Source organism: Bos grunniens, chromosome 1 (genome assembly GCF_055505025.1).
Source record: "Bos grunniens cultivar Pamir isolate PY7600 chromosome 1, Bosgru_T2T1.0, whole genome shotgun sequence".
Taxonomy (NCBI): domain Eukaryota; kingdom Metazoa; phylum Chordata; class Mammalia; order Artiodactyla; family Bovidae; genus Bos; species Bos grunniens.
Genome location: NC_141165.1, coordinates 91,516,590 through 91,529,484, shown reverse-complemented (window position 1 = coordinate 91,529,484; position 12,895 = coordinate 91,516,590). Strand labels below are relative to the sequence as shown.

The window sequence follows — 12,895 nt, the reverse complement described above, 5'->3', positions numbered from 1 at the left end:
TTTAGAAAACTCAGCAGTGGCTGCAGGACTGGAAAAGGTCAGTTTTCATTCCAATCCTAAAGAAAGGCAATGCCAAAGAATGTTCAAACTATGGCACAATTGCACTCATTTTACACACTAGCAAAGTAATACTCAAAATTCTCCAAGTCAGGCTTCAACACTAAGTGAACCGTGAACTCCCAGATGTTCAAGCTGGATTTAAAAAAGGCAGAGGAACCAGAGATCAAATTGCCAACATCTGTTGGAGCATAGAAAAAGCACGAGAACTGCAGAGAAACATCTACTTCTGTCTTATTGACTACGCTGAAGCCTTTGACTGTGTGGATCACAACAAACTGTGGGAAACTCTTCAAGAGATGGGGATACCAGATCACCTTACCTGCCTCCTGAGAAATCTGTATGCAGGTCAAGAAGCATCAGTTAGAACTGGACATGCAACAACAGACTGGTTCCAAATTGGGAAAGCAGTACAAAGGCTGTATATTGTCACCATGCTTATTTAACTTATATACAGAGTGCATCACACAAAATGCCGGGTTGGATGAAGCATAAGCTGGAATAAAGATTGTGAGCGAAATATCAATAACCTCAGATATACAGATGATACCACCCTTATGAGAGAAAATGAAGAGAAACTAAGTGAAAGAGGAAAGTGATGATGAAAGTGAAAGAGAAAAGTGAAAAAACTAGCTTAAAACTCAACATTCAAAAAACCGGTCCCATCGCTTCATGGCAAATAGATGGGGAAACAATGGAAACAGTGACAGACTTTATTTTCTTGGGCTCCAAGTCACTGCAGATGGTGACTACAGCCATGAAATTAAAAGACACTTGCTCCTTGGAAGAAAAGCTATGACAAAACTAGATAGTATATTAAACAGCAGAGACATTGCTGACAAAGGTCCGTCCAGTCAAAGCTATGGTTTTTCTAGTAGTTATATGTGGATGTGAGAGTGGAACTATAAAAAGTATGAATGCCAAAGAATTGATGCTTTTGAACTGTGGTGTTGGAGAAGACTCTTGAGAGTCCCTTGGACAGCAAGGAGATCAATCAATCCTAAAGGAAATCAATCCTTAATATTCACTGGAAGGACTGATACTGAAGCTCCAATACTTTGGCCACCTGATTCTAAGAGCTGACTCATTAGAAAAGACCCTGTTGCTGGGAAAGATTGAAGGCAGGAGAAGAAGGAGACGACAGAGAGACGAGATGGTTGGATGGCATGCCGACTCAATGGACATGAGTTTGAGCCAGCTCCAGGAGATGGTAAGGGACAGGGAGGCCTGCCGTGGGGTCGCAAAGAGTTGGACATGACTGACTGACTGAATACAGCAAATTACCACAAGTTAGCAGTTTAAAACAATACCCATAAATTGCTTCACAGTTTCTGTGTCATGAATCTGGGTCAGGTTATTTGGGTTCTTTGCTCACGTCTAAGAGACTACAGTTGAGGTGTTGGCTAGTCTGCAGCTCAGAGTTCTCTTCTAAGCTCATGTAATTGTTGGCAGAATTCATTTTCTTGCAGCTTTAAAACTCATGTGATTTGTTTCTTCAAAGGAATGTGTCTCTAACTTCAGTCCCTCTTTTAAAGGGCTCACCAGATTCTGTTGGGGCTACTAAGGATAATCTCTGTTGGTTAACTCAAAGTCAAATAATTATGTCTGTAGTATTCTTTATTATTTCCATGTCATATCAAGCTAACAGAAAAATCACAAAAATGTACTATGAAGTGTTATATAGCCTTCAGCAAGATTACCCAAATTTCAGTGTATACATGTGTTCCCTTCACCCACCCTTCTACCATATGCATGCTCTCAATCTAGCACTTGCTCACACCCTTTCTCTTTTGCCTCCATTTTCTTACACACATACACACACAAACATATACATGTACATAGCTTTTTGTAACCATTTGAGAGCAAGCTACAAATATGATGTTCTTCTTAACAGTACATGCTCCCCTAAATACTTCAGTGTGTATTTCTTACAAACGAGGGCACTGTTTTATGAAATGAAATTATAGTTATCAAAATCAGGAGTTTAATATTAATATAATACTATTATCTAACTTCCAGATCTTACTCAGTTTAGCCAATTGTTCCAATAATATCTCATTTAGTAAAAGAAAATTGCAAAACTAATTATATAAAGTTTAAAAATAAAATAAAATTAAAAAAAAATAATTAAAAAAATAAATAAAAGGAATCTAAAAGACTAAAAAAAAAAAAGAAAATCTCAGATTATTTGTTGGATTTTAGTAGTCTAGAGTTTTCTTTAGTCTGGCATGGTTACTAAGTATTTCATGATTGGCATTTTTAGTTCAGGCCAGTTCTTTTGTATAATCTCTTTCATTTTGAATCTGACTAATGTTTCTCATGATTGTTTCAGATTGTGCACTTTTGGCAGGAACTCCCAGATTTTTAGAAATTTTCTCAAGAATCCTTTTTAAGATCAGAGATCTTAATATTGTGGATCTATCATCCAGTTCTAAAATGGAGATATATTCCTCCAAATAAATATTCCTGAAAACAATTCACAGACCAGACTTTTTAGAAATTATAACTGACTGTTTCCTAACACAGAGCCACTCAGAAATGACCTTTCTAAAATAATCTAGATCATTCTCAATATTGCTAACTGGTAAATTACAAGTATTTCACATCTGAAGGAATGTCTAAAAATTTGTTGAGAGGAATAAACTCTTGAGTAGCATCATCCAACAATCAAAAGGGAAAACAGTGATAAAAAGAAGTATGGAAAGAGTAACAAGGAAACTTACATTACCATATGTAAAATAGATAGCCAAGGGGAGTTTGCTGTATGGCTCAGGAAACTCAACCAGGGGCTCTGTATCAACCTAGAGGGGTGGGATGGGGAGGGAGACAGGAGGGAAGTTCAAAAGGGAGGGGATATATGTATACCAATGGCTGATTCATGTTAAGGTTTGATAGAAAAGAACAAAATTCTGCAAAGCAATTATACTTCAATTAAAATTTTTTTAAGAAAGGACTTCTCAATCTTGGGAAAGAAGTAGATTCAGTAGTTTCATTATAAACTTCCTGAGCTCAAGTATTTTATCAACAAACAAGATAGAAATACTTCACGGGACTTTTCTGAGGAACACATGAGACAATGCACATAAAGTCCTACATGCTCTTTGGTATACGATATATGTTCAGTAAATGTTTATTTTTTTCCCTATAGTCTTTCTCCAGCTAAATAGTACTGATATGAGAGCATAACTGAATAATTCCTCGTTAAAATGTAGTTAATTTTGTTTACTTGGATTTTAATTTTTGTGATGTAACAGATATATTGAAAAGGCTTCAACAAATGAAAGAATTAAGTGCAAATTAGAAGATAACTATGATTCAATATCTTATAGTAACTCTGCAGATGCTATACAAGCTAAAAACTTCAAAAGTGTTTGAAAAACAGAAGGTAGGAGAAGGAAAACAAACATGTGAGATTGTAGAGGAAGACCCATATGCCATTCAGATGATCTACTGGTGTCCAGAGAGCAGAATATTCTGTGTATCAGGAGTCTCTGCATATGTCATAATTTATAAATTCAGCAGACATGAAATTACAACAGAAATAGTGGTAAGTCATTTAAAAATTAACTTTTACACTTCAAGTTATTAAAAGAAAACAATTATCATAGATTCTGACTAGTGCTTGGTATGGTTTTAAGCCATCAAGAGTACAGTATTTGGTCAGTTATCCAATTCATAGAATTTGTAATTGTTTTTGTTACTTACTATGTTAAAAAATAATTTGGTTTAAAATGACAAAATTGGCTATCAAAATTTAGTATTATTAAATAGGATAGACTATGCCTATAGGTTTTATATAGACAGTCATTGATTTATTTTATGTATAAATGTCAAATTAATGCAAGTTTTATTCTATATCTTTGTTAAATTTTTTAGGTTGTCCTTTTTGTCAATTAACTGCCATAAATGACTATCAACTGCAGTAAGATTACTTTGATCTTTTAAATAGCAACATTTTTTATAGGGTGGAAATAATTATGGGGCTGCTTTACCTCATATTAATTTTTAAACATAATGAAATAGTTTAATTATTCAAAATAATGATACTCTTAAGGGATAGGTTAAATCTAAATAAAGGCACCTGTGTATAATGGGTCTTTTCTACCCACTCCATTTTATCAGAAAATAAAGATTTTCTATTAAAGGCCTAAATATAACTGCTTTTACCTTAGGGAATAAAATTAAACATGGCTCTTAGAGTATAGTAGTTAAATCCCAGACATTGGAGTCAGATAAGCCTAGCTTTTAATTCTGGCTTTACCAGTGAATACCTGTGTGACTAAACAGTCACAAGACCCCATTAGTCAGTAGTATAGTCTGGGTAAAGACTCAGCTTCATCACTCGTATAACTTCCTATATAAATAAAATAGAAAAATAGAAAGTAGTGATAAACTAGAAATTGTAATGCCATTTTCATAGGGTTTTGTGATATTATGTAGTCATTAACAGAGTATCTAAGTGTAGTATGCACTTGATAATTGTTATTGCCACCAGAGGATTTAAGTGTTAAGATAATTATGAAAATAATTTGGATAATATTGCTGTATTCAGTACTCCATAATTTTATTTTTTGTAAGCAATTGTTTTCAATGTCAAAAATGCTTATTTTTACAGTGAAAGACAATGTTTGTGTTATAAAATTGATTTTTTTGAAGCACTGAATGTAGTCAAAATTTTTAAACATTCTTAGCTTTAAAGAAAGGGTTTTGGATTACCTTTTTATTCCAATTTAAATTATATTTTTCTCATTAAGCAATTCTGACCAAGCTAATGAAATTATATAAGAACTAAACTAATAAAATATGCAGTTTATTTTGGAAAATTATACTGAATTCATTCAAAGTCAAGATTGAATGAATTTTTTAAAGCTAAAAAGTTTTGTACAAATAACAATTTTTAAGGGTGTTGTGTGTATGTAAATACACATTCACATCCAATTTAGTTTCTTTCATTGGACTAACCAGACCAATTTCTCCTTTTATTTTATCATATGTGGAATTGTAATTTATACTTTATCTTAAGGAATATTTATTATATAGAAAATTTATCTCCACCGGTATTTTTCTTATAATTCTAAAGAATTAAACACATTTTACATTTTTTGTGAATGCCATTGAATATTTTATGTAATTTACTATTTAATTCAGTTTAGGGTATCTCTACTATTGAAATTGAACTAGTTAATCTGAACAAATAATAATTACCAAAAAATGTCAGATATTTTAATATGATCATCATTATTATTATTATGACAACCTAGACTAAATCAAAACTTGATTTTTCTTTTTTTAAGTCATTAGAGGTACGACTGCAGTATGATATTGAAGATATTATTACCCCAGAACCAGAAACAAGTCCTCCATTTCCAGATCTTTCATCCCAGCTTCCTTCAAGGAGTCTTTCTGGGAGCACTAACACTGTGGCTAGTGAAGGAGTAACAAAGGACAGTATCCCATGCCTCAAGTAAGAGTTGCTGCCAAATTTTAAAGTAACTTTACATGTTAATTGTGTAATTCTTTGAAACTTGCCAAATGAAATATCCTCTTTTATTAAGTGGTTGTCAAGTGGTCTACAGTCCACCAAGAGGTACCTTGGTCTTTTTAAGGACTATCTATGAAAAGAGCCCAGTATTTTTATTCTTCATTAATAATTAATACATTTCCTTCCCTGAAGAACCCTAAAGAAAACACAGCTTTGATAGAGAAGGCTACAGGTGGAGCAAATTTAGAGAGCAAGAACAGGAATTCAGGTTTTGAATATGTTGAACTCAAGTTGGGTTGTAGATTAATGGTCATAGTTCTTATTGTCATGCATTATAACTTACCCATATGTAACAAATATTGTGTAAGAAAAATAATTAAATAATAAAAATAATTTAAAATACTACTATCAAAAGAGAAAAGGAACTCATGAAGTCCAGTGAAGTTCTAGATCTGACTGACTGAAAAGCTACTTCAAGGAAAGGTTAAGAAATCACAAGTGGCTTGGCGTATTTTGAGAAAGCTAGAAGATATTGTTTACCTGCATAATGTCCTCAGTGCCTGGTATGGTATATTTCTGTAGGAAGATTATTGTTATGAATTCTGAAAATAAGCATGAGCATATGTATTTGAACTATATATGATGCAATTATTTTTTCTGTTTTTCTAGTGTTAAGACACGACCAGTGCGGATGCCTCCAGGATATCAAGCAGAACTTGTTATTCAGTTGGTGTGGGTGGATGGTGAACCTCCACAGCAGATTACTAGCCTTGCTGTGAGCTCGGCGTATGGAATGTAAGTAGTTAAACATTCTAATTTATATAATTTATCTAATATGTTTGATACATTAAATGTTTCTTTTAAAATACTTAAGTCCTAAAAGTGGAAAGAAACCCTTGCTTGGATTTTTATTAGGTTGAAAATTGTATAAGAAAATAGTAATTTAAACATAAATTGTGGTTAAATGTTCTTTCTTGATGTCAAACTTGCACTAGTATCTCTCTCCACTTTTAGTGTTGGGAGGCTGTTAAGATATTATCACATTCATACATTTTTATTTGTTTTGTGTTTTCTATCCTTTCACTCTTTGTGTTTCATTTTGGATACTTTCTTCTGACTTCTCTTTAAAAGTTCACCAGTTCTTCAGTGGTATCTAATCTAATGGTAGATTCACCCATGGAGTTGAATTTCAGTTCTTTTTTAGCTCTAGATCTTCCACTTGGTTCTTTTTAAAGTTTTCTGTTATCTTCTTAACTTATCACTCTTCTATTTCCTTGAACATGTTGAATATAGTTACTTTAAATATGTGTGACAGCGGGTGCTCTGTAATAATGTAGAGGGGTGGGATGGGGTTAGAGAGTGGGAGGAATTTCAAGGGGGAGGAGACGTATGTATACTTATGGCTGATTCAAGTTGTTGTATGGCAGAAGCCAATACAACATGGTGAAGCAATTATCCTCCAATTTAAAAAAAATGTGCTTGATAACTAGCTTATCATTTGTCTTGGGTTTGGGTCACATTATACTGTCATCATATAACTTAGGTTTGTCTTTTGGTTTTGTTTTATTGAACATTCTATACCACTATATATGTGTGTGTTTGTGTGTGTAACACACACAACTATTATAGAGATAATTTGAGGTTCTAAATGATGTTTTCATCCTCCAGAAAGTATTATTTATTTCTCTGACTGACTAAGCTATAGATAGTATAGAAAGCTCAGACAGGATAATCCAATCAGACATCCTGTCTTTGACAGTTGGATTGTATTCCATTTAAGCACTAATTTAGTTCTAATTAATTCTTATTCCTAGTTTGTACCCTGCATAAACATTGTACCAAATTCCGTTCCCATCAGCAGTGTTTGAGGATACCTGATTCCCTACAACCTTTCTAACAGCAGTGTATAACCAAATGTCATTTTGTTAAGTAAAAGGAAGTTTATTATTATAATATAAGCACTTTCCTTGTATCTTAAATGAAACCAAACATCTTTTTTTCTCTAGTGACATTTCTGTGTATATTCTTTGTCCATTTTTTCTGCAGATTTATCATTTTTTTTTGTAGATTTGTGAAAAATGTTTACGTAGTAAGGAAGTTAGCTTTCTCTGTGATGAAACCTACAGATATTTTTCCTTGGTTTTGTTTATGATTTTGATTAGGATTTTTATTTCAAGCAAAAATTTAAAAAATATTTAAGTAATTCTGTTTTTGTTTTTTTTTTTTTCTTTTCTGGCTCTGGGTTTTGTGTCATACTTAAAAAAGCCTTTCTCACTTCAAGATCATGAAGTATACTGTCTTATATATTTTTTGCTTTAATATATTTAAGTCTTTATCCAGAGTTTATTTTGGTATGAGACATGAAATAGGAATTATACTTTATTTCTTACCTGATGACTAGGAGTTATGCCAATACCACTTACTGAATATTTCATCTTTCCCTTCTAATTTGGAATCATCTTTTTTCAAATTAATACATTTATATACCTATATACACACACATGCATTGGGCTTCCCAAGTGGTGCTAGTGGTAAAGAACCCTCCTGACAATGAAGAAGACAAAAGATACACAGGTTCAATTTCTGGGTTGGGAAGATCCCCTGGAGAAGAGCATGGCAACCCACTCCGGTATTCTTGCCTGAAGAATCCCATGGACAGAGGAGCCTGACAGGCTACAGTCCATAGGGTCTCAAAGAGTCAGACACAATTGAAATGACTTAGCACACGTGCATATATATAGCGCTGTTTCTATATACCCAGTCTGCCCCTAAATTAAGTCTCATGAGCTCCAAGAGAACTTGAAGCCAGCTGAAAGGGCAATGACCTGAAAACAATTTTGTGTTCTTAGAGGTTTAGGGGTGTGTGTAAAAGATGTATGTGAATATAGATATTGGGAGTTTGCTCTTGACTGAAAAATCCTTTGATAGGAAAGCTGGCAGGAACAGCCCAGGGATGAGGGGAGGAAAGGAAGGTAGTGTGGGACAGCTATAATGCTAATTGTTTGATATGGCCAGACTATATGCTCATCCTCTAACCCACATGGTTACTATGGAAGATGGCTACGCTCAAACCATTTTCAGGGTTCCCTATTTGAGAGATTGACCTGCAAAGCAAGGGGATGCCAAAATTAAGAGCTATGAAGGTATATTGCTAGGTTCAGGCAAATTGCTGAAAGCTGTTAGAATAAATAAGTCAGAGAGCATGTTTCCCTTGTTCAGTAACTGGGGATGGGGGTGACAGTCACTCCAAAGCCTCTAAAGAGCCTATACTTGTAGGCTTTGAGAAAGCTTGGACATCTGCCTCGTGAACACTCTCAACTGCCAAAACACTTCAGGCATCCATGTAAATTCCACCAAAGTTTTAAGAAATAAGTAACAACAGTATTTATTTTCTTTCTGAGAACTTGTGAAAGAAAAAGTGGCATACATCTCATCTTATGCGGCCAACATAATGACGTCAAAACTTGAAAAGGGACTGGATCAAGATGGCAGAGTAGAAGGGTTAGAGCTCACCTCACCCCCGCAAACAACTCAAAAATTTACCTACATGTGGAACAAGTCTCATGGAACTGGAGACTGACCAAAGTTGTCCTATACAACAAAGGTGCAAGAAAGATTTCCATATAACTATGTAGGGTGGAAAAAAGTCAAAGGGTTGGGACCTCCACCTTGGGATCTGAAAGGATGAAAAGGTCTGCATGCATAGACACATCCCTTGCGGAGTGAGCAGGTCAAGCCACAGACTGGAAATCCCAGCCCTACATAAAGGAAACAAGCCATCTTGGCTGCAAGGAGACTGGCTGCCAAAACTAAATCAAGAAGATACATAATTTGAACAGACTGAGCACCAGAAGTGAAGTAGAATCTGTAGTTATAATAATAAAAACAACTCCCTGCAGAAGAAGTTCAGGACGGGATGGCTTTAATAGGGAATTCTAGCAAAATTACAAAGAAGAACTTGTTTCTGTCCTTCTGAAACTGTTCTAAAAAAAACTGAAGAGGAAGGAATGCTCCCAAATTCATTCTATGAAGCCACCATCACCCCAATACCAAAACCAGCCAAAAACACTACGAAACAAAAAGTCATAGGCCAATCTTTTTGATGACTATAGGTGCAAAAATCCTCGACAAACTGTCAGCATACCAAATCCAGCAATACATAAAAAGGATCAAGCACCATGATCACGCTGAATTCATTCCAGAGTCATAGGATGGTTCAATATACACAACTCAATCTGTACTATATACCACATTAACAAAAGGAAAGACAAAACCCACATGATCATCTCTATACAGAAAAAGCATTTGACAAAATTCAATATTCATCTATGATAAAAACTCTCAAAGTGGTATAGAGGGAATATATGTCAATGACATAAAGCCCATTTATGACAAACCCATAGCCAGCATAATACTTAATGGTGAAAAGCTAAAAGCCTTCCCATTAAATTCAGGGAGAAGACAAGGTTACCCACTCTCACCATTTCTATTCAATGTAGGATTGGAAGTCCTAGCCACGGCAATCAGATGAGAAAGAAAAGGTATCCAGATTGAAAGGGGAGAGTTAAAACTGCCACTATTTGCACTGATACGATACTCTATGTAAAATATACAGCCCCAAACTATTAGAACAAATGTATTCAGCAGGGTCATAGGATACAAGATTAATATACAGAAATTTGTTGCATTTGTATACACTAATAATGATATATCAGAGAAAGTAAAAGAAAAAATTCCCATTTAAAATTGCATTAAAAAATAAAATACCTAAGGACTAAACATAACCGAAGAGGTGAAATACCTAGATGCTGAAAGTATAAAACATTGAGAGAGAAAATTGAAGATGATTCAGAAAAACAGAAAGATACTCTATGCTCTTGGATTGGAAGAATTATTTTTAAAACGGTCATACTGCCCAGAACAGTCTACAGATTTAATGCAATCCCTACTAAAATATCAATGATATTCTTCAAAGAACTAAGATAAATAATCCTAAGATTTATATGGAACCAGAAGAGATCCATAATTGCCAAAGCACTCCTGAGGGGGGGAAAAAAATCAAAGCATAATGCTTCTGGTTTCTATACTATACTATAAAGCTACCGTGATCAACTCAGTGTGGTATTAACTCAAAAACAGACATATAGAACAATGGAACACAATAGAGAGCTCAGAAATAAACCCTTGCATTTGTGGTCAATTAATCTATGACAGGGCTTCCATGGTGGCTCAGATGGTAAAGCATCTGCCTACAATGCAGGAGACCCAGGTTCAATCCCTGGGTCGGGAAGATACCCTGGAGAAGGAGGTGGCAACCCACTCCAGTACTCTTGCCTAAAAAATTCCATGGACAGAGGAGCCCAGTGGGCTAAGTCCATGGGGTCACAAAGAGTTGGACACAACTGAGTGACTTCACACTCAATCTATGACAAAGGAGGCAAGAATATACAAGAGAAAAGACAGTTTCTTCAGCAAGTGGTGTTGGGAAAGCTGAACAGCTACATGTAAAACAATGAAATAGAACATTCCTTCACACCACATACAAAAATAAACTTAACAAGTTTAAAATACCTAAATGTTAGTTTATGACACCATTAAATTCCTAGAAGTGAACATAGGCAAAACTTTCTTTGACATAAATTGTAGCAATGTTTTCTTTGTTTAGTTTCCCAGGGCAAAAGCAATCAAAGCAAATGTAAAAGCTTTTGCATAGGAAAGAGAACCATCAAAATAATGAAAGACACCCTATATAATGGGAGAAAATATTTGCATACTATGCCTCTGACAAAGGGTTAATATCCAAAATGTACAAACAACTCATAAACTAAAAAACAAACAAACAAAGAATCCAATTTATAAAGATGGGAAGATCTAAAAAGATATTTTTCCAAAGAAGACATACAGATAGCTAACAGGCATATGAAAAGATGCTCAACACTGTTGATCTTTGCTGCTGCTGCTGCTAAGTCACTTCAGTCGTGTCTGACTCTGTGCGACCCCATAGACGGCAGCCCAACAGGCTCCCCGGTCCCTGGGATTCTCCAGGCAAGAACACTGGAGTGGGTTGCCATTTCCTTCTCCAATGCGTGAAAGTGAAGTCGCTTAGTCGTGTCTGATTCTTAGCGACCCCATGGACTGCAGCCTACCTACCAGGCTCCTCCATCCATGGGATTTTCCAGGCAAGAGTACTGGAGTGGGGTGCCGTTGATCTTTAGAGAAATGCAAATCAAAACCACAATGAGGTAGCACCTCATCCTAGTCAGAATGCCTTTCATAAAAAAAAAATCCACACTGATGTTGGAGGAGATGTGGAGAAAAGAGAATCCTTTTACACTATTGGTGAGAATGTAAATTGGTGCTGTTGCTATTGAGTGTTGTATGGATGTTTCTTAGAAAACTAAAAGTAGAACTACCACATGACCCAGTAACTCCACTCCTAAGGATGTATGCAGAAACAGTGAAAACTCTACTTTGTAAAGATACTTGCACACCAGTGTTGATAGCAGCACTGTTTACAATACCCAACACATGGAAGCCACTCAAATGCCTGTCAGTAGAGGACTGACTTGAGAAGATGTGGTACAGATATACCATGGGATATTACTCAGCCATAAAAAAGAATGAAATATTGCCATTTGCAGCAGTATGGATGAGCCTAGAGAATATTATGCTTAGTGAAATAAGTTAGAGAAAGACAAATATATATGATACCCTTAATGTTCTGGAATCTAAAAAAAATACAAATGAATCTATATACAAAAAAGACTCATAACAATAGAAAGCAAGTGTATGGTTGCCAAAGGGTACCAGGAAGAGGGAGGATCAAATTAGGAGAATGGGATTAACAAACCCAACTACTATACATAAAATAGATAAGCATCAAGGTTCTTGCTGTATACCACTTGGAATTATATACAGTATCTTATAATAACCTATGATGGAATATAATCTACAAAAACCCAAATCACCATGCTGAAACTAATACAATATTGTAAAGTGACTATACTTGAACTTAAAAATGTTAAAACTTACAAAATAAAAACTTGAAAAGTGCATTAAATAAAAATTATAAGTCCATATCATGCATGATATGGCATGGCATCCAGTCTCATCAGTTCAGTTCAGTCGCTCAATCGTGTCTGACTCTTTGCGATGGCATGAACCACAGTATGCCAGACATCCCTGTCCATCACCAACTCCCGGAGTCCACCTAAACCCATGTCCATTGTGTTGGTGATGCCGTCCAACCATCTCATCCTCTGTCGTCCCCTTCTCCTCCTGCCCTCAATCTTTCCCAGCATCAGGGTCTTTTCAAATGAGTCAGCTCTCCGCATCAGGTGGCCAAAGTATTGGAGT

At 35.2% G+C, this 12,895-nt stretch overlaps 1 protein-coding gene across 10 annotated transcripts in view; it reads left to right on the top strand.

Moving 5' to 3' along the window:
* Window positions 1-12,895, top strand: part of STXBP5L (syntaxin binding protein 5L) — a 455,210-nt gene that overhangs the window by 326,374 nt on the left and 115,941 nt on the right. For 8 of the 10 annotated variants that reach the window (XM_086404109.1, XM_086404086.1, XM_086404055.1 and 5 more), the window contains exons 16-18: window positions 3,387-3,604; window positions 5,352-5,521; window positions 6,209-6,334. In XM_086404109.1, the coding sequence (XP_086260235.1) occupies window positions 3,387-3,604; window positions 5,352-5,521; window positions 6,209-6,334 (514 nt within the window). Of the gene's footprint in view, window positions 1-3,386; window positions 3,605-5,351; window positions 5,522-6,208; window positions 6,335-7,353; window positions 7,494-8,940; window positions 10,304-12,895 lie in introns of those variants that run through there. The other 2 variants (XM_086404096.1, XM_086404102.1) reach the window with 2 other exon arrangements.